This window comes from Mustela putorius, unplaced genomic scaffold (genome assembly GCF_011764305.1).
Source record: "Mustela putorius furo isolate JIRA1106 unplaced genomic scaffold, ASM1176430v1.1 tig00000129_pilon_pilon_pilon, whole genome shotgun sequence".
In the NCBI taxonomy this organism is placed as follows: domain Eukaryota; kingdom Metazoa; phylum Chordata; class Mammalia; order Carnivora; family Mustelidae; genus Mustela; species Mustela putorius.
The window spans coordinates 20,145,131-20,168,396 of NW_025421290.1; the positions used below are offsets into that span (position 1 = coordinate 20,145,131).

General features: G+C 38.5%; 1 protein-coding gene across 4 annotated transcripts in view; it reads left to right on the forward strand.

Moving 5' to 3' along the window:
- The first annotated feature begins 7,284 nt into the window (after positions 1-7,284).
- The window catches only part of FAM71D (family with sequence similarity 71 member D), a 33,583-nt gene continuing 17,601 nt past the window's right edge, over positions 7,285-23,266 (forward strand). For 2 of the 4 annotated variants that reach the window (XR_006603917.1, XR_006603918.1), the window contains exons 1-3: positions 7,285-7,786; positions 18,738-18,825; positions 22,653-22,815. Coding sequence is in view for 1 of the 4 variants with exons in the window: in XM_004738968.3 (XP_004739025.1) it covers positions 22,657-22,815 (159 nt within the window). In the remaining 3 variants the exon portion in view is untranslated. The remainder of the gene's footprint in view (positions 7,787-18,737; positions 18,826-22,652; positions 22,816-23,266) is intronic. The other 2 variants (XM_004738968.3, XR_006603922.1) reach the window with 2 other exon arrangements.

Below are 23,266 nucleotides of genomic sequence, written 5' to 3' on the forward strand. Positions count from 1 at the left end.
TCTATTGTATTGGTCTTGTTATTAAAAAAAGAGAAGATGTCATGCCATTTTAATGCAGTTCTGCTTGGACAAAGGAATAGTTAAGATGATGTGTCAAGGGTAAGTGGTATAAAGGTGGTTGAAAATGTGATATAATTTATCTCTGTATTTTACTACAGCATTGCGAAAATACAAATTAGAAAATATGAGAGAGAACCTACAGTTGGTCTGGTCTTTTCAGTCATAGCTAGAGAATAACAAGCAAATTTAGAGGGAAGAAACTTGATACAGAGAAAAAAACTAATTTCTTATCATAGATGCAATAAAAACAAATTTCAAAGTTCTTTGGAATGGAGAAAAAGAATAAGTAATGAACCAGAGAATTGCTGGTGAGTATCTAGAAGTTTTTTTTTATCATGTTAGGAAGGAAGTGAAAAATGGGAAAAATCTGTGCTACTCATAGAAAATATACAAACAAAATAAAATGTCCATATGGATCCAGTAATAAAAACTTAGAGGCACTTTCTTTTTTTTTTTTTAGTTAAATTTTTTAATTTTTTTATAAACATATAATGTATTTTTATCCCCCCAGGTCTGTGAATCACCAGGTTTACACACTTCACAGCACTCACCATAGCACATACCCTCCCCAGTGTCCATAACTCCACCACCCTCTCCCAACCCCCCTCCCCCCAGCAACCCTCAGTTTGTTTTGTGAGATTAAGAGTCACTTATGGTTTGTCTCCCTCCCAATCCCATCTTGTTTCATTTATTCCTTTCCTATCCCTCAAACCCCCGATGTTGCCTCTCCACTTCCTCATATCAGGGAGATCATATGATAGTTGTCTTTCTCTGATTGACTTATTTCACTAAACATAATACCCTCTAGTTCCATCCACGTCATCACAAAAGGCAAGATTTCATTTCTTTTGATGGCTGCATAGTATTCCGTTGTGTATATATACCACATCTTCTTGATCCATTCATCTGTTGATGGACATCTAGGTTCTTTCCATAGTTTGGCTATTGTGGACATTGCTGCTATAAACATTCAGGTGCACGTGCCCCTTCGGATCACTACATTTGTATCTTTAAGGTAAATACCCAGTAGTGCCATTGCTGGGTCATAGGGTAGCTCTATTTTCAACTTTTTGAGGAACCTCCATGCTGTTTTCCAGAGTGGCTGCACCAGCTTGCATTCCCACCAACAGTGTAGGAGGCTTCCCCTTTTTCCGCATCCTCACCAGCATCTGTCATTTCCTGACTTGTTAATTTTAGCCATTCTGATTGGTGTGAGGTGGTATCTCATTGTGGTTTTGATTTATATTTCTTAGAGACACTTTCTAATGGCGGTAACAAGGGACAATAAATATCCTGTAGGTTATACTTAGCAAATCAAACAACAAAAATTGGGCTACTAGTAAACAAGGTGTCAAATGATGGTGATGAATAAAGCCAAATAGTAAACAAGAAAAATTTGATACTGATATTTTTATATTTCCAGAGTTGAAAATAGAACTATCTATATTTTAAATATTTTATATTTTCATTTAAAGAACTAAATTAATAGAAGTTAAATGAAAGATCATGCAAAATGTTCTTTACTTGCATTCTGTGAAGAAACATGTATTAAGCATCTACTATATGCTTGGGTACAAGATACATCTGCCACTGTTTAAAAAAAGTATAGGGATAAAAACTGACATTATACTCCATCGAGGGAAATGACAAAAATGTACAAGTAACCATAATATTTAATATGCTTGATATTTGGTAATACATGGTAGAGTATATAGAATATGATAAATACCATAATTCAGATTTAAAGAGTTGGGAGGGTTCAAGTAAGAGCCTCCTCAAGGTAAGATTTCAAGAAGCAAGATGGGATTTTGGTGATCTTGAAGGAAGGCTAGAATTTTAATGATGATGATGATGCAGGAAGAAGGGTATTCCAAAAATAGAGGATTATGGACAATTAATAATAGTTATTTTTATCATAGAATGTATGCTCCACCTGCCAAGGATTTTTGTTTATTTGGTTCACTGATATCAGAGTCCATACTCTTACAGATCACACTATAGAAACAGAAAACTGATATATTTTTAAGAACAAAAAAGTACATTATGGGTTTGAGGCCCAAACTAAGAAGTTTTAAATACCAGGTTAAGGAGTATAGATTTATTCTAGAGATATCAAACTGTTTCAAGACTCCTAATCGGGGAAATGTTAGGATCAGAACTGTCTTTTAGGGAAAATGGTCTGGCAGCACTGAGGAGGACAGATTAGCCTAGGGGGAACTGGAGTGAGACGTTAAGAAGTGATCTGGTGCTGCAGCTGGAGGGTGGGGAGGTGGCGCGGTGATGACAGCCTTCACAGGACAGCCTTCATATTAGTGGTGTGAGTGATGGTGGTGGGACAATCATGACAGATGAATGTGCTTCTGGACATAAAGAATGGAAGAGTTTTATGACTGATTCCAAATTCTGGAAAGGAAGGTATTGAAGTAAGAGATGAATCAAACTCTTTGGTCTTAACTAACAGAGAAAATATTAAACCATTAGCAAAAAAATGAATTTTGTGGAGGAGATGATGGGTTTGAGCCTATGTTTGAGACGCCAGAGGAATACTAGGGTAGGCATATCCTATTGGCATTTAAAGTATAGGTTAGGAGCTCACAAAAGAGATACTGGCTGGATATAACCTTGGGGATCATGTACATGGTCGTGGTGTTTGAAATATAAGGGTGGATGGGAAAGATCAACAGAAGAGGACAAGGCCTTGGGAAACACCTAATATTTTGAAGTGTTGGAAGAAAAAGACCATGAATAGAATGAAAGAAAAAGAAGTTTGTAGAAGAGAAGAAACCAAGTAATTAAATGTCCCAAAGCCAAGGAGTGTTTCAAGAGGGAAGGATAATCAACTGGGAAGAAAAAAAAAATGTCAAGCATGAAGGCTCAAAATGATTTGCTAATTAGGCAAACATTTGTGAGCTTCAAGAGTACAATTTCAATAGTGGGTTGAGGACAAAAACCAGGATGCAAAATAGTCACTGTGAGTATAGATTATCTGGAAGTTGTACATGAGAAAATATAGATACCAGATGGTAGCTTAAACTGATGATGTGGAAGAAAGACTTCTGTTTGTGAGTTTTGAGAAAGAAGGAAAACAGTACTGGGCATATTAAAAATGCAAGAGTAAGGTGCCAGATAGAAGATAAAGGAAGGGCTGGATTTAAGGATGCTGGGGGCCTATTATATATATATTAATATTATGAATACATTTGAAGTAGATACAAGGGGAATTTAATTTAAAATTTAAGATTCAATGAAATGGTTATACTTGGCACAGTGGGAGTCCATGCCATTTAATCTATTTGCATATATTTGACCTAAGTTATTTTAGAGTTACACATATATGATGTATTATAATCTTTGTCTTATTTGATACTTAAGTAAAAGACTATAGATGTCTTCAGATTCTTGCTTATAACTATATGGAAGTTAAGCAGTTCCTTTTTAACCTGCATTTTTGGTTCTGTTTTAGTTGTTTCAAACCATATCACACAATGAGAAAAAGAACATAAGCAGATTGACTGTGCCAAGTAAATGCTATTAAGTGATGTTGTATGTTACAAGTGGATTCTTTGGATGGCTTTCATTTTTAAAATTATTTGCTAATGAACAAAACTTTGTGGACCTAACATACAACCAACTCTTGATCTTCATGAAACTCTGTATAACAAGGTAAGTCTTCATTATTCCCACATATAGAAAATAGATATTTATGTAAGTACAGAATTCAAAGCAAATGAACTATGTACCTTGTTATTCCAATTATGATGGATCTCAGTTAAATAATGCATTGCATTCTAACTTGCTTATAAAAAGTATTAAGCTGTACTCTACAACAGAGAATTACATTATTACAATATTAATAACTTGACCTAGAGCAAAAAGGTTAAAGAATTGCTCAATTTGGGCCATTTTATATGGTCAGCTACTATTATGTCTCCAGTAGTATTTTTGCAATAACTCAACAATTTATTGAACAAGCATTTATTAAGTCCCTACAATATTCAAGCTCCAAGCTGGGCACTGAGGTTACAGTGAGGAATGAAACAAAGACTCTGATATCCAAGTGGAGGACGTAGATTTAGAGAAAAAATTATTTGAAATACAGATTATGAAAAGTCTATGAGGAAAATCCGATGATATGTTAGAGAGTAACTGGATGGAGGCTTAAATCATATTTGGTTGTTGCATCAGGGTGCAGCCATTAATAAAAAAGAAATCACACTGAGACTTTATGAATAAATTAAATAAGTGTTAGAGACATGGAAAAGCACAAAGGAAACATTAAAATGTCAGAGGAATAACTACAGGAAGCAACTATCACAACAGGGTCTGGGCGGCAAGTGGAAGAGGTTAGAGTAATCCGAATCTAGAAGGTCAAAGGTCAGACCCTTTGGAGCTAGGACTCAACTCTTTAAGGAAAGGGCACTGCCCAGCTGCTAATTCTGAGTAGGGGGAAGAAATGGGGGCTAGAACCAGTTGCTGTTGCCAGGGCAACACTGACAGAAACGCAAAAGGAACAGGAAGGAGCACAAGTTCCTTCTTCCCTCCCTCTGCTTTCCAAGATCCCTGTAGTCTAATGTAACCTATTGTTGAATGTAACAGGAAGGCAGCTGGTGAAAGACACTGCTGGCAGGGTTCCAGCCCCAGCTCCACAATGCAGAATGCAATGGTGGGTTTCAAGCTGAGAGACAATCACTGATCAAGTGACAGGGAAGGGGGTCTCTCAACAGGTGACATCTGAGCTCAGATCTAAAGAATGAAAATAAGCCCCACATGTTAAGAATTGAAAGAAGAGCATTTCAAACAGAGGAAAGGGCTTAAAGCATACAACATCAGAAAGGAAACAGAGTATGATGAGCGAAGGGGGTGAGTCTGAGATAGAACTGAAGCCAGATCATGCTCACGGAAGTGCAGGTTCTTGGGTGTAATACTACATACAGGCACACCTTATGTCAAATCTGCTAAGAGCATTGGGAAGCCACTAACGGTTTAAGAAAAAGTTGACTATTTGCTAAATACCCATTGAGTACGAGGCACCATGCTAGACAAGGATTCTTGTGAACAAGGAACTCATTCTCTCTGCCTTCTACACCTGTTCCTCTGTCTGCATTTTGTTTTCTAGTCTACCCAGTTTCCCAAACCAGAAACCTCTGAGTCATTTTTTCTTCTCACTCCCCACATCCAGTTAGTCACCAAATTCTGTTAACTCTACCAACAGTTACTAAATAACCCTCTCCTTTCCATTCTCACTGCTACTACCTTGATCACTCCTCTGCCCCAAGAACTGCCCTCCCCAAATCCATCCTTCACACTGCTGCTAGAGGGATCAGTCCAGATCACAAACCTTCTCAGGCTAAGACTCTGTTAGAAAACTGCTGCAGCAGATGAGGGCCGAGCACCCAGTTAGGACATTCAAAGTCCTCCGGCGCTAGCCCCTCCCTCCTCCAACTCCACTGTTCGCCTCCCGCTCTATGTAACACTGGACCATTTGCAGTTACCCCTTCAAACCACGTCATTTTAAGCCTCCACGCTTTTGCCCAAGATGGCTAATCTTTCAAGATTTAGCTTGGACCTTCACTCTTCCAATCCCCAAATCTCCAAAATGGACTAAGTGCCCCCTCATCTGGCTCCCACTTATCACTGCATCTCGTTGGAATAGTCTGCTTATATGGCTACATTTAAAATATACCGTGATTTTTATTTCCCTCTTTTGTGATTTCTTCGCTTTTTAATACGCCAATAGCCTTAAAAAATGGAAGTGAGATAATACTGAAGAGTTTCATCAAGGTACATCAGAATTAATATCAACATGGAAAAGAGGAGAGAAGATTTATGCAAAAGTGTTTCCTGGCCTTGAAGCAGGAAGAACAAGAACATGGCAAAGGGTGATCATGCAATAAATTTGCTGAATGAAGAAATGGATGATTAGAAATCTAGTCAATGGTGCTCATATGATGAGAGGAAGAATGTTGCATGCGACAGAGGACATTCAGGATAGAAGACAGGAAAAGGAGTGTCTAATGCAAAGATAACAGGAAACCCTCTGAGCCTGCAGACTGAAGCAGCAGTTATATGCAGAGACCTCTCACTAGAGCCTGGTGCCTTTCAACATTCAAGTTATACATCCAGCCCTCAATTCTGCCTGCTATATATCCTACGAGTGTGGATGCCATAGCCTCCGTGACACCAACACCTGATCCCAAATTAAGTTATAGTTCTTGAAGAAATGGGAATACAGTCAACCTCTCAAAACCTAGCATGGTTCATGTTTATTCTGAAAAACTGAGTGTTCACTGGGCCTTGTCAAAAGCAAGTGTTTAAGTCTAGAATACGGTGACCCAAATGAAGTAAATTCACTAAGGTAGTGGGCTCCGAGGCCTGAGTGGTCAGTTAGTATCCTCCTGTGTCCCTCCATCCTCATGAGCAGGCAAGGGGGTGTGTAGGTAGGTGGGACTCTGAAACGCTTGGCTAAAACACAAGGATGAAGAGGATGTTCTGATAGGGAAGAGGAGAATCTTCTAACTATGCAGAAAAGCAGAGACGAGCAACCTAATCACATGTAGCAGTCTCTCCTTATCCTTGGGGGGTGCACCCCACCACTCCCTGTGGGTGCTTGAAAACAGGGACAGTACCACACCCTATATTAACTCTTTTTTTTCCTGTACATACATACCTTTGATAAAGTTTATCAATTAGGCTCAGTAAGAGATTAACAACTAATACTAAAAATAATAAAATACTAATACTAAATACTAAAATAAAATAACTAATTCTAGTTTTGCATAGAACTATAGCAATGTACATAATAAAAGTTATATGAATGTGGCCTCTCTCAAAATATCTTGTTATACTGTACTCAACCCTCTTGGGATGATGGGAGATGATAAAATGTCTACATGATAAGAAGGGAAGAGAGTAATGGCATTGTGATGTAGTGTTAGGCTACTAACACTAATCATCAGATGAAGAATCATCTGCTTCCAGACCAGACCACTGGTAACTGAAGCTGCAGAAAGGAAAAGAGGGATGACTGTAGCCTTGAGAAAGAGGAAATGTTTAGAGAGAAGTCCATGTATTCTTTCATATTCATTTTTTCATCCAACATATAATGACTGAGTGCCTCCTACAGCACATGTCCAGAATACACTGGATGCTGGAGACAGGAAGATGCCTCTGCTCTCTAGGAATGCTACATTCTCTCGAAGCTTTGCTTTATAGAAGCTCAAAGTGACTTGAATATGTTTAAGTCTCTGAAAATTGGGATCTAAGGAAATTGGTAAATTATGAATTGAGCACTAAATGATATAAGGTGTCTTCAACTTTCTCAGTATGAGATCTTTGTCTGCTAAGTTGACTTTTCTCTCCAAGGAAGCCTCTATAAACCTCACACCATGACCCGGATCAGAACTACCACTCCCGAGCCACCTGGGCTCCACATGAATGGGGGCAACACTTGATCTCAGTGGCTGAGGTCAGGGCTGCTGGGTCCCAGCAGTCTCCTCTTACTTCAGAGACTATGTCAGCACATTGTGATGCAGGAGCAGGAGCACAATGCCCAGAGCAGCCAGGCCTCCTGTACTTCTTTTACTAAGTGGTTAGCTGCCTGCCCAATAGACATAAACACCTTCTGCCAAAGAAATGTGAGAAGTGTTGGAAACCTGCTGTTGGGAGACTATTCTCCTGAGTAGACATCCAGGAGATCTCCAGAGATCTATTTCAGCCTCACGTCTATGTAAGTGACTGTGTGATTACTGCGATTTTTAATGTGAACCTGAAGAAGAAGGAAATGGACAACAGTTGAATGAATTCTAATCATTCAAGGACAAAAATGTCTATTTCCTTTCCAACTTTCTCTTTTCCTCTTAGTTTCATATCTTACACTGCAACTAAAACAAGCAGAAAAGCTCAGAGACTTATATCTATCCGGTTACTGCATCTTTCTTGAAAATGATTTCATTGAGAATTTGAGTTAAAATGAAAACAAATTTTCCAATTGTTTTTAAATTTTGGTTTTCCAAACCATTAACCCAATTTTCTCTCATGAGTGAGAACTGAATGAACTTATAGAAAGACAGTCATTTTTAATTATTCAAATGAGAGAGAAGATCCAGAATATAGGGCTTTTCTGTTCAAAGCTGAAAGGTTAGCGGGGTGGGGACCCATGGAGAAAGACGGGTCCAAAACTGCCAAACTTTCTCAAAAAGTTTGCACTCTAAAGTGCAACCAGAACTGCCACATCAAATTGCGATGGACCAATCCTGAAAATATGTTTATTGGTGTGTTAAAAATCTTGTGAAAAACTAAGGAAATGTCATGTTTCATAGGGCTATGCAGAACCAATCTCAAAGCACATGTACCACAGAGAACAGTTTTAACAAGTAATGGGTAAATACTGCCATTTAAGACCTTTTATGTAATTATGGGCAAGAAATAACACACAGAAGAAAAAGACAAGAGAATGTAGGTGGTCAGAATTCTCTCAATGCTGCTGTAGGTTTGAAAAAAACTTGATAATAAAAAATCGGTGGGAAAAAGCCAAATGAGAATGGTAAATAGCAAATAATTATAGACAACAGTTAAGGGGTGTTTATAGACACCCCACCAAATTAAGCAGTCAGAAAAGTCCCTGAAAACATTTCCATGTTGGCTCCCAGACTCCTTCACCCTCCCTATCCCAATTTCCGTTAAACTCAAGCTGTCACCAGTTCAAAAAAAAATTCCCAGTCTTTGGTGAGTGCTGTGAAGTGTGTAAACCTGGCGATTCACAGACCTGTACCCCTGGGGATAAAAATATATGTTTATAAAAAATAAAAAATTAAAAAAATTCCCAGTGACTACATTTAGTCCTGGGAAAATCAAGACATCCCACCACCGCCCACTGGTGAATATACTTCATATCCACACTATTCTTAGCCCTAATGGGGCCTTCGTGATTTTGAAACAATTACTCAGATAGGGATGTCTGGTGATGTCACGGAAAGTCTGGAGCAAAGCTGAAGAAGTTCCACCCCTGAAGTGTAGACAGCTCATTGCTTCTCTCTGCTTGGTTTCCCAATTAAACTACAGGCATTCGTTTCTGGCCTGTAATCAGATTTAATATGGGCTCTCCCTACCTTTTCCTTTACTGAAAGTAGCTAACAGTGCTTTTTTGAATGACAATAATAGTGTAATTCTGCAGGAAAAAAATGCAACCTTTTTTAAACTATCTGCTGAATTCATCTCCATTCAGTTAAAGCTGCTAAAGAGAGAAGAGGATGGGGAGGGGTGTTCTAATTAAAGGAAATAACAAAGAATGTAAAGAATCTGCCAGTGACCTAGTAAGCTGGGATCCATCTCAAATAGAATTAGATTCCTCTGTGCTCTGTAACACAGTTAAAAACCTTATACATGCTCTCTGGTACATTGCTGGCTTAATTAGAAGTATAAAACATTTAGTGAGCCCTAGTGAAAGGCAAAAAATTATTGGGAAAATATAAACTGTGATTGTGAAAACGAATACACAATTCTGGTAGAACAAGTTATAACAAAAGATTCTGTGTATCTGTGAAATGAAGCTAAGTTCCCAGGATAGCCTATAGCAACTCTGCTTTGTTCCTCTGTTCTAATTCATATAGTCACTCAAACCATATTTATTGTAATTCCATAACATATACATTCATTGGCCCTTTAATGTGATTAATCTATTTTAATACCTAAATTTACTTTTTCATTTATGAGTTTCATATTGCATTACTTTTCATTTATGAGTTTTTTTTTATTTTAATTTTTTATAAACATATATTTTTATCCCCAGGGGTACAGGTCTGTGAATCACCAGGTTTACACACTTCACAGCGCTCACCAAAGAACATACCCTCCCCAATGTCCATAATCCCACCCCCTTCTCCCAACCTCAGTTTGTTTTGTGAGATTAAGAGTCCCTTATGGTTGGTCTCCCTCCCAATTCCATCTTGTTTCATTGATTCTTCTTCTACCCACTTAAGCCCCCATGTTGCATCACCACTTCCTCATATCAGGGAGATCATATGATAGTTGTCTTTCTCTGATTGACTTATTTCACTAAGCATGATACGCTCTAGTTCCATCCATGTTGTCGCAAATGGCAAGATTTCATTTCTTTTGATGGCTGCATAGTATTCCGTTGTGTATATATACCACATCTTCTTGATCCATTCATCTGTTGATGGACATCTAGGTTCTTTCCATAGTTTGACTATTGTGGACATTGCTGCTATAAACATTCGGGTGCACGTGCCCCTTTGGATCACTACATTTGTATCTTTAGGGTAAATACCCAGTAGTGCAATTGCTGGGTCATAGGGCAGTTCTATTTTCAACATTTTGAGGAACCTCCATGCTGTTTTCCAGAGTGGCTGCACCAGCTTGCATTCCCACCAACAGTGTAGGAGGGTTCCCCTTTCTCCGCATCCTCGCCAGCATCTGTCATTTCCTGACTTGTTGATTTTAGCCATTCTGACTGGTGTGAGGTGATATCTCATTGTGGTTTTGATTTGTATTTCCCTGATGCCGAGTGATATGGAGCACTTTTTCATGTGTCTGTTGGCCATCTGGATGTCTTCTTTGCAGAAATGTCTGTTCATGTCCTCTGCCCATTTCTTGATTGGATTATTTGTTCTTTGGGTGTTGAGTTTGCTAAGTTCTTTATAGATTCTGGACACTAGTCCTTTATCTGATATGTCGTTTGCAAGTATCTTCTCCCATTCTGTCAGTTGTCTTTTGATTTTGTTAACTGTTTCCTTTGCTGTGCAAAAACTTTTGATCTTGATGAAATCCCAATAGTTCATTTTTGCCCTTGCTTCCCTTGCCTTTGGCGTTGTTCCTAGGAAGATGTTGCTGCGGCTGAGGTCGAAGAGGTTGCTGCCTGTGTTCTCCTCAAGGATTTTGATGGATTCCTTTCTCACATTGAGGTCCTTCATCCATTTTGAGTCTATTTTTGTGTGTGGTGTAAGGAAATGGTCCAATTTCATTTTTCTGCATGTGGCTGTCCAATTTTCCCAGCACCATTTATTGAAGAGGCTGTCTTTTTTCCATTGGACATTTTTTCCTGCTTTGTCGAAGATTAGTTGACCGTAGAGTTGAGGGTCTATTTCTGGGCTCTCTATTCTGTTCCATTGATCTATGTGTCTGTTTTTGTGCCAGTACCATGCTGTCTTGATGATGACAGCTTTGTAATAGAGCTTGAAGTCCGGAATTGTGATGCCACCAACTTAGGCTTTCGTTTTCAATATCCCTTTGGCTATTCGAGATCTTTCATTTATGAGTTTTATATATATATTTTTTGTAATATTAATAAAGCAAGATAGTATGGAAATTTCACAAACAATTTGCATAGACAGGCCTTGCTTTATTTTTAAAATATATTTATGTAGAGTCTACAAATGTTGTGCTTATTAATGTGAATAACATTGTGGCAAATTTCACACGCAACATTTATCTGCAGACTCCTCATCATAATGACTATGGTCATGTCATTCTCTATCCAGCAGTGGTCATGCAAAAGAAACAAATGCACTAACGCATTGTCTACATTTATCCTTATTAAAAAGGTATCCACAGAAATGGTGAAAATGTTCTAAGTTAGATTATGGTGGTGGTTGCACAACTCTATAAATACCCTAAAAATCATTCAAATATAGCCTTATTCTTTGTTGTTGTTCTTGAAGATTTCAGTTATTTATTTGAGAGAGAGAGCATAAAGGGAGAGGGAGAGGGAGAAGTAGACTCCCCACAGAGAGCCCAAGGCAGGGCTCAGTCCCAGGATAATGGGATCATGACCTGAGCGGAAGGCAGACACTTAACCCACTGAGCCATCCAAGCACCCCCAATTATAGCCTTTAAATGAGTGAGGTTGATGATATATAAATTATATCTCCCTAAAGTTATATTAAGAACTGATCCATAGATTAAATTTTTAAGAAAACAAAGCTATCTGTAAAAGTCCAGACACACAAATTGGAACTGTTTTTGAATCATCAAAATTAATAACAATTTCTCAGAAGGGGTTGCAGATTGGTTGGATAGGAGGACTGGGGAGCTATGAGCTGTCAGCTGCTCTTCCATGGTCTTCCCACAGGAAATCCCAGCAGAGCACGGGGAACTTGTCAGTTGAGGACCATGAATTACTTACTGCTTTGTAAGAGAAAATCATTTCTCAAGCATCAGTTTAGCCACTGGACACAATTAATTTTGGTACCTCTTAGAAGAGATAGTGATGTCCCAAATAGATTCACACCATGATTGGTAATTTCTGCTTTTAAAAATATTTAAAGTTGTAGGAAAACACTAATTATATATAACATCCAAGATATAGATAATATACAATGCTGTATATTTTATGTATTATATAACTATAATATGTATAAATTTATAAAACTAGAAAGACACATATATACCAAAACTTCAATACTATCTCCAGATACTGAGAGCAAACTAGTAAACAGTTAATTAAACAGGAGATAATTTTGCTTTTGGACTTTTGACAAAATGTGTAGTGGTGTGTGTGTTTAGCCAAAGTCGGTTTCAAAGCACAATTCATATGTCTCAAGAACAGTGCACTCTCAGGATATTACCAGACTAATTGGGGAGGTGGGAGCAGGGTTTGTGGTGTACAGATCAGTAATCTCAAATGGCAGTTACAATAAAAATAAAACTAGTTAAAATTCAGCACGCACTTACCATCTCTGCATGGAATTCAAAAGTGTCAAAATAATTCTAGAACAAATGTTTAGAAACAAAGAACCACCACACCAGTGAAGACAAAAGATTCTGTTACATGTTTAGCTTCTTAGCTGACCTCCCCTTTGTTCTGGAGTTCCAAAGGGATGAGAAGGGCAAGGCCTGATAAGGCTGCAAACTCACTGAAGCTTTTTCCTGTTCCTTCCCTGTGACCCTAAACCCACAGTAAAACTTCCTCCTTCAAGAGGTCATCCCTGATTGCTCTCTGGAGAGGCTGTTCTCACATGGAAGGGGTCCACATAAGGACTGTGCTGGGAAGGGGCATTCCCTAGTCCTGGTGTCCTTGGAACATTCACAGAGTAGCAAGAATTTGTGAACACCAGGCATACCACATGTGGTCACTTTCTTAGAGTGATTTTTTTTTTTAATATACACTATCACTCACTTCTGAATGAGCAAGAGTTGACTACTGCGTTTCCTCAAATCCAAGACCCATCAGTTAGTATACCCATTATGTTATGTACCACTGAGAAGGACAAAAATGCTGCCAATTACATAACTAAATGTTTTCTTATTACTTAGACGTTTTCCCCACAATGTCTCTCATATTCCACTCTATCATCCTCTGTGCATTTCAGTGCTCCACTCCAGTCTCTGGGCACTTCTTCCAAGCCTTTGACATGCCTTTTGAAAGTTTTGTACTGGAGCTTTCTTAACCACACCAGAAGGTGTCAACAAAAGGTTTTCAGGTTACTATTAGAAACACATTTTATTTTTATTTAAGTATGAATTAACATACAATGTTCTATTGGTTTCAGGTGTACAATAGAATGATTCCACAATTCTATACATTCCTCAATGCTCATTAAGATAAATAGACTCCTAAACTACCTTTATCTATTCCACCCATCCCCCACAAACACCTCTCCCCTGGAGACCACCAGTTTGTTCTCCATATTTAAGAGTCTGCTTCTTTGTTTTGTTTTGTTTCTTTACTTTTACATATGAGTATATGGTATTTGTCTTTCCCTGAGTGATTTATTTCACTTAGCATTTTACTCTCTAGTTCCATCTATGTTGTTACAAATGGCAAGATCTTGTTTCTTTTTTATAGCTGAGTTATATTCCATTTTATATATCTAGATATCACATCTTTTCTTTTAAAGATTTATTTATTTATTTTAGAGAGAGAGCATGCACTCTCAAGTGGGGGAAAGGCCAGAGGGAGAGGGAGAAAGACTCCCTGCTGAGTGTGGTGCCCAACATGGGACTCAATCCTACAATTTGGGATAGTAACCTGAGCTGACATCAAGAGCCAGCCACTTAAATGACTGAGCCACACAGGAGCCCATATATACAACTTTATTCATTCATCTATCAATGGGCACTTGGGTTCCTCCCACATCTTGGCTTTTATAAATAATGCTGCAATAAACATAGGGGTGCATATATCCTTTTGAATTAGTGTTTTTGTTTTTATTGGGTAAATACTCAGTAGCAGAATTACTGATCATATGGTAATTCTATTTTCAATTTTTTTAGAAGATTTTATTGAGTTATTTGAGATAGAGACAGTGAGAGAGAGCATGAGAGAGGAGATGATCAGAGGGAGAAACAGATTCCCTATGGAGCTGGGAGTCTGATGCAGGACTCGATTCAGGAACTCCAGGATCATGATTTGAGCCAAAGGCAGTAGCTCAACCAACTGAGCCACCCAGGTGCCCCATATTTTTAATTTTTTGAAAAAGCTCCATACTGTTTTGCATAGTGCCTGCACCAGTTTGCCAACAGTGCATGTGGGTTCCTTTTTCTCCACATTTTCACCAATATTTGTTATTTTTTGTCTTTGATTTTAACCATTTTAATAGGTGTACAGTGATATCTCATTGTAGTTTTTGTTTCCCTGATGTAATTTGTGTTTCCCTGATGACTAGTAAGGCTGGGCATATTTTCATGTGTTTGTTGGCCATGTGAATGTCTTAATTGGAAAAATGTATATTCAGGTCCTTTGACCTTTTTAAATTCAATTATTTGAGGGTTTTTGATGTTGAATTGTATAATGTTGAATTGTATAAGTTCTTCGTTTATCTTAGATATTAACCTCTTCCCAGATATACCATTTGCAAATAAATTCTCCCATTCAGTAGACTGCCTTGTTCTCCTACTGGTTTTCTTTGCTCTGCAAAACTTTTTATTTTAGTGTAGTTCTGACAGTTTAATTTTGTGTCTGTTTCCCCTGCCAGAGGAGACTTATCAAGAAAAAAATATTTCTACAGCTGATGTCAAAAAAATTACTGCTTATTTTCAAAGTAAGTTTGTAGTTCCAAGTCTCATATTTAGGTCTTTAATCTATTTTGAGTTTATTTTTGTGTATGGTAGAAGAATGTGGTCCAGTTTCATTCTTTTGCATGTAGCTGTCCAGTTTTCCCCACACCCTTTGTTGAAGAGACTATCTTTTTCCCATCTCATATTGTAGATTAACTGACCATAAAAGTGTGGGGATCAATTCTGTTCCATTGATCTATGTGGCTAGTTTTGTGCCATACTGTTTTGATTATTACAGCTTTGTGTAGTATATCTTGACATCTGGGGTGTGATGCCTACAGCTTTGTTCTTTTTCAAGATTGCTTTGGCTATTTGGGGTCTTCCATACAAATCCCATACAAATTCTGGGATTATTTATTCTAGTTCTGTGAAAAAACTTTGTTGGTATTTTGATAGGGTTTGGATTGAGCATCTGTAGATTGCTTTGGACAGTGTGGACAATTTAACAATATTCGTTCTTTCAATCCATGAGCATGGAATATCTTTCCATTTGTTTGTGTCCTCTTTGCTTCATCACCAGTGTTTTATAGTTTTCAGAGTTCAAACCTCTCACTGCCTTGGTTAAGTTTATTCCTAGATATCGTATTCGTTTTGGTGCAATTTGCTTTACAAATTGTTTGTTTTCTTAATTTCTTTCTGCTACTTCGTTAGTAGTGTACTGAAATACAACAGATTTCTGCATATTATTTTTTTACCCTGCAACTTTACTAAATTCATTGATCAGTTCTAATAGTTTTTTGGTGGAGTCTTTAGAGCTTTCTATTTATAGTATCATGTCATCAGCAAATAGTGAAAGTTTCACTTATTCTTTACTAATTTGAGTGCCTTTTATTTCTTTTTCTTGTCTGACTGGCATGGGTAGGGCTTCAGTACTATGTTGAAGAAAGTGGTAAGTGGTAACAAATGTGGTAACATCCTTGTCTTGTTCCTAATCTTAGAGGAAAATCTCTTAGTTTTTTTCACCATCAAGGATGATGTTAGCTATGGGTTTTGCATATGTGGACTTTATTATGTTGAAGCATATTCCCTCTAAATCAACTTTGTTGAGGATTTTTATCATGAATGGATATTGTACTTTGTCAAATGCTTTTTCTGTTTCTTTTGAAATAATCATATTTTTTATCCCTTCTGTTATCAATGTGATATATCACATTGATCGTTTTGCTAATATTGAACCACTCTTACAGTCCAGGAATAAATCCCACTTAATCATGATGAATGGTAAGTAATTTTAATGTGTTACTGTATTTGGTTTGCTTATATTTTATTGAGGATTTTTGTATCTGTGTTCATCAAAGACATTGTAGCTTTATTCTTTTTATAGTGTCTTTCATTTGGGTATCAGGATAATGCCAGCCTCATAAAATGAATTTGGAAGTTTTCCTTCCTCTTCTATTTTTTGAAAACGTTTGAGAAGAACAGGTATTAACTCTCCTTTAAATGTTTGGTAGAACTTACCCGTAAAGCCATCTAGTCCTAGACTTTTTTTGTTGGGAGTTTTTTTACAGATTCAATGTCATTGCTAGTAATTGGTCTGTTCAAATTCTCTATTTCTCCTGATTCAGTTCTGGAAGGTGATATGTTTCTAGGAACTTAACTGTGTCTTCTATGTTTTCCAATTTTTTGGCACATAATTTTTGATAATCTCTTACAATCATTCATATTTCTGTGATATCCATTGTTCTTTTTCCTCCATTTCTGACTTTATTTATTTATTTTTAAAAATATTTTATTTATTTATTTGATAGAGAGAGAGAGAGACAGTCAGAGAGGGAATATAAGCAGGAGGAATGGGAGAGGGAGAAGCAGGCTTCCCACCAAGCAGTGAGCCCAATGCAGGGCTGGACCCCAGGACACTGGGATCAAGACCTGAGCTGAAAGCAGACGCTTAATGACTGAGCCACCCAGGTGCCCCTGATTTTATTTATTTAAGTCTTCTCCTCTTTTTTGACAAATCTAGCTAAAGTTTTATCAGTTTTGTTGATAAGAACTAGCTCCCAGCTTCATTGATCTGTTCTGTGATTTTTAGTCTCTATTTCATTTATTTCTACTCTGATCTTTATTAATTCCTTCCTTCTACTGGATTTGAGCTTTGTTTGTTTAGGTTGGGTTTTTTTTTTTTTCCAGCTCCTGTAAGTTTAAGGTTAGGTTGTTTATTACAGATTTTTCTTGCTTCTTGAGGTAGACCTTTATTTCTATGATCTTCCCTCTTAGATCAGCTTTTGCAGCATTTCAAAGATTTGGGGATGTTGTTTTCATTTTCATTTGTCCCCATGTGTTTCTTTTACTTAAGGACACATTTTTTTTTTATATTTTATTTATTTGAGAGAGAGAGAGAGAGTATGAGAGGAGAGATGTCATCTGAAGAAGCAGACTCCCTGCCAAGCAGGGAGCCCAACCTGGGACTCAATCCTGGGATTCCAGGATCATGACCCGAGCCAAAGGCAGTCTCTTAACCAACTGAGCCACCCAGGCGCCCTTAAGGACACATTTTAAATGACAGTTAAATGCAACCTGTAGAGTACAATCAATGTACTTAATTTAATAGGAACAACCATGATTGAGTTTGTGCCTGCGCAGCCAAATAACCACCACCATGCAGTTCCCTCCACCCCTCACCGTCAGAGAGTGATCATAAGGAACATTCCATTTCAGAGTTGTTAAGCTGAGGAAAATTATGTTTCTTAGAATGAATAACTCAGGAAGTATGAAACTGTAAGTGAGCAAGAGGGAACCCAGCCTAGCAAATGCTGAGTAAATTATACCTTTTTTTTGATAGATGGGCAGGTGTTGGTAGACCAGTATAGATATTCAGGTGCTCACCATGGGATAGCCATGGTTTTCACTGTTTCCTATACATCACTGCTTTGAGTTGGGTCATTTTATCTTCATCTTACAGATGAGGAGATGGAGCTCAGAGATGTTAAGTAACGTGCCCAAGGTCTCAAAAGTAGGTGACAGAGCCCAAATATGAACCTAGATGTGTCTGACCCCAGAGTCCTTTATATTCCCACTATACCAGTTTCCATACTGGACTTATGGCACTTTAGTCCTGATCATGATTTGGTTGCAGTTCACCTGGCCCAGGTAATCCTGAAGGGATTATTTAAGCCAGAATTTTATGAAGAGGAAAAAGTATTGTCTATAGTGACAGCAAGCACAATATGGAGGACTCTACACAAGGGATAACATAGTGAGTATAAGCATATGTAAGTATATTCATTCATAAAACTATGAACACCAGCTGAAAAGTTAGTAATAGAGGCTACACTGGCTTTTTACAGGAAGAAGATAACTTGGGCTTCTTATGACCCTCCATTTTACAATAGTTATTTGAGTCTGTATTTCTTTCTTTGTCATGTTATCAAATGTCTTCCTTGGCCATAAGGGCCCAGGATTTCACTGTTTGACAGTTTCAGGCCGACCCTAAGCTATGAACTCATGATTGTCTGGCTCCACTCATCAAAATACTATGATTAGAATCATTGACAACAGCTTAGCTCAAATATGGACAGCAGCCCTCTGAGCATTTCACCCACACTGCTTAGGTAGGAAAATTCTTTCTAAGGCACGGACCTCTCGGATATGAAATAAAATTAAGGATTTGTACTGTTTTTCCTTTGTATGCACTTTATTTTCTATTTTTGTTCCCTTCACAAAAGACTTCATCATGAAAAGGAGGAAGCCCAAACTGAAATGAGTTAAGAACTTTGTCTCCAAGAGAAGACTGTGGCTTGGCCCTGCATTGAGGTGAGATATGTTGGTGTGTACTGATAAGACCAGATTAAGCTCTACCTTGTCACACCTTCTCCTTCCCTTTCTCCATTCTCTCTCCATTCCATCTTGACTTACTTTTCAAGCTTTGTTTGCCTCTTTCCTTCTTCTGGGAACTCAGTGTACCAAGGATGCTGCTTATAGTGATCAAGTTTTCTAGATCTCCAGAGGAGGCTCTTGAACTGATACGAGAGAGTCTGAGCTTCGAAGGACAAAAGTGTAAGAAATCACAGCTGTCCTGGAAAATGAAGGGCGGACAATTGCTGTGACTTTGCTTGTCACCCTGACCCAAAAGGCTGCTGACCTTTGTTCCCCTTCTGCCAGCATACCTTGCTCTCATCAAAAAATGTTCTTTTCTAATGATTTCTCTTGTTATGCTCCAGGAGATTCCCTATATATTTAGGCCCCAAAGGTCCATCTGATGCTTTGATCACTTGCTATGTCCTCTGGTTCTCTAAGGCACCTTCACTGTCTGTCTACAAAATGATGATAGAATAGATACCTTGTGCTATTGGGTAAGTCGTGAAGGAGAGAAAACATAGATGACAACAAGGCTTTCTGTCTTTTTTTCCTATCATGCAATCCCTATGAGGACTCTTCCATTGCTGTTGCAAAGCTCTTTTCTTGGAAACCTGAGGTGACTAAAGGCCTTTTCACATGTTACCCTCAGACCTTGTTTATCTCTTTCTTCCATACCCCCTTTTACATCCCCCATCCTCTCCTCCATATCTTTTACTTCCTCTTTCTTTATATTATTACTTCCATTAATTTCTTTAAAATAATCACAAACAATAGAAATATGGCAAGTACAGTACAAAAAACTTTCCCCCAAAATCTTTTAAGAGTAATTTGCCAATTTGATGCCCTATGACACCCAAATACTTGAGTTTCTGTTTCCTACAATCAAGGACATTCTCCTACGTAGCCAAAATTTAATCATCAACATGAGAACATGTGCATTGCATAATATCATCATTTAACCCTGAAAACCCCATTCGATTTTTAATATTTGTCCCCATAATAGACTTGCATAGCTAACAGATCCAGTTCAGAAGCACAGTTGCAGTGAACAACTACCTCTCTTTAGTCTCCTTCAGTCTGGAACGGTTTTTTAGTCTTTCTTTGACTTTCATTATGTTGACATTTTTTTTAAAGATTTATTCATTCATTTATTTGACAGAGAGAGAGATCACAAGTAGGCAGAGAGGCAGGCAGAGAGAGAGAGAGAGGAGGAAGAAGGCTCCCTGCCAAGCAGAGAGCCCGATGTGGGACTCGATCCCAGGACCCCGAGATCATGACCCGAGCCGAAGGCAGCAGCTTTACCCACTGAGCCACCCAGGCGCCCCTATGTTGACATTTTTTAAGATCACAGGCCAGTTATTTTGTCAAATATCCCTCAAATTGGATCTGCCTGATATTTCCTAATGGTTGGATTCGGGTCATGCATCTTTGGGAGCGATATCACAGGAGAATGCTCTGTGCTTGTCATTGCGTCTTACAAGGTGATGCACCGTTTTGATTTGTCCCATTATTAATAGTGTTCACTCATCGGTCCACAAGGAGGGTGTCTGTGTGACTTCTTCACTATACTTTTTCCTGCTTTGAAATTAGTAAGTATGCTGGTGGAAGGTGCTTTGAATTATGTAAATTCTCTGTTCTTCACCAAGCTTTTAATTTATTCCTTTATTTATATCAGTATAGATTCTCATGGTTTCCTATTTTACGTGATCAATTCCCCTGTATGGAACTAATTACCCTCCTCTTCTACCATCCTCTCTCCTGTCAGACACTCTCCCCACCCTGCTAGGCTCTGATTTCTTATACTGCACCTCCCGTCTGCCCAACAACAGAGGCCTCCTTGCCTCCTTTGGGGTCTGAGCTAAGGCTCCCCACCCTCCCCAGTACAGATTCCTGACTCTCTTTGTCCCAGCGAATCGATCTAGGACAAAACTGTTCAGGAATAAAAGAGTAGGAAGAAAAAGGACACCTTTTGGCTTCTCTGGTGCTCCCTCCCTTTCCCCCTTTCCATCTGTCCTGACCTGTTCTGGCACCTCTCACTCTTGCCACTTCTCACGTCCATCTTTCTAAGCACACAAGACAATACTGAACCATGGGCAAAGGCATAATCAGTCAGACTAATCAGACTGTGAAGGTTTGAATCCTGCCTTGGGGACTTGGGTAAGTTACTTCCCCTGTATAAGCTTCAGCTGTGTGGTGTATAAAATAAGCATTATTTTTAAAAGATTTTTATTTATTTATTTGAGAGAGAGACAGTGAGAGAGAGAAGCAGACTCCCCACAGAGCTGGGATCCCGATGTGGGACTCGATCCCAGGACTCCGGGATCATGATCTGAGCCGAAGGCAGTTGTCGAACCAAATGAGCCACCCAGGAGTCCCATAAAATGAGCATCTTAAGAGTGCTACTTCATAGTATTTTCAGAATTAAACAAGATAGTGCATGTAAGGTCTGGTGCCTGCCACATATCAAACACTAAATAAATTTCATTCTTTTTTTAAAAATATTTTATTTATTTATTTGACAGAGATCACAAGTGGGCAGAGAGGCAGGCAGAGAGAGAGGAGGAAGCAGACTCCCTACAGAGCAGAGAGCCTGATATGGGGCTCGATCCCAGGACTCTGGGATCATGACCTGAGCGGAAGGCAGAGGCTTTAACCCACTGAGCCACCCAGGAGCCCCTAAATAAATTTCATTCTTATTTCCCATCCCCTATGTGTGAGGTGGTGGTGGTGGTGGTGCTTTTATCTCCCCCTCTCTCTTTTCCTGAATGCTTTTTCTTTTTGTCTCATTCTTTTTATAATTAGCTTTACTGAACTATTTTACTTTCTTGCTTTTCCCGATTTTTCTTACTTTCCCTATGTTCATGTATAGCTGTGCTGAAGGGAGGCATTGAGTTGCCGCTAGCAGAAGGTCTGATGGGGAATTCCCATGCCAAGAGTCATTGCTCATAGGATGTCAGGTAGCTGTGGTCTCTGCTTTCTATGGCCCAGGCTGGGACAGCAACAAGACGTGTCCACTACTTACCCCGTAGCTTGAACAAAAGGGAAAAAAAAACCTCTGAGAAAGGACGGAGGTGGAACTATGTATTCGCAGTGGAATACAGGAGCAGCTGCTTGCCAGTTAAGGGCCCCTCCTCTAACTGGCATGGGATTTGTGAAGAGGGAAGGAGGAGATCTTTTGAAAATATAAACAGAATTACATTCTGAGGCCTTGTTCCCTTCTTGGAATTCTGTCATTTCTGGTCAATAAAAGGTAAAATCCAGTGATGCCAGCGCCACTATTTTTTTTGTTGAAGCAATTTCTGGAGAGAGTCAGAGAAACTGGCCACTATTTACCTCTCAACCAAGAGCTAAGCATCAGTCAGGGGTGAATGGTCAGGAAAACATGTTCTCAGTTTAGTATGGTTTGATACCCTATTTACCAAAAAATAATAATAATAATAATAATAATAAGGGAAGGGTGGTAGTACCATTAATTATGAAGACAGAAAATGATGGTTTGCGGAATGTGGCACACATGTTTCATGACCTTCTAAAGAGGCCTTTCCTAATTGCCTTCATTAATTAGGGTTACCAGCCCCACACCCCAGACTGTGTAGGGACAAAGATCTTACCAATCATGTTCAGATATATCCCCAGTGCCCAATGCAGTGTCTGGCATATCATAGATGTTGATAAAATTTGTTGACTCAAGGAGTAAGGAAGGCAAATTTATTATATTAAATTTTCTCTGTATCTGTTCATTGTGTTCCCATTCCCTCGACTCTCTGACGTTTGTATGTAAGCACCATGAAGAAGAACAAGAGGAACCCCACCACAAGGATCAATGAGCGAGACGCCATCTCTATCCCAACCTCCCAGGATCCAAGAAATCTTCAAAATATGTTGGATGGAGGAGAGTATGCCCCTTTTGTATCTCCTCCCATATTAGAGAGCAATTTTATCCAGGTAAATAATATTTGAGCCCTGAATTAAGTTCCAATAACTTCAGTGATTAATTTTCTCAAAGAAATTGAGAAGATTAAGAGGAGAATTATTCTAAATGTGATAAAGGAATGCATGAGACAATTAAAGGGAACAATTTGGGGACTTTAACCAACCTAAAATAATTATAATGTTAAAGGAAAATTCATTTCAAGTTTTCCCAGCAAACTCTCACCAATGAATTCTGTTCTAATGCCACCATAATTGTCATTCTATCATAATCTTCCCAAGATGTCATGAAGAGATTACAGTGAATTCAGAACATCCTGACAGGAAAGCATTCAGATAGCTCCTTTCTTAGATCTAGTAGACATTTTAAAGAATAACATCTATGACACAACTGAGTATTATAATGAATTTTGGCTCTAGCTCTGAAAGTAAAAATTGTCAAATTGTCAGAAGAGATTTCTTCTCA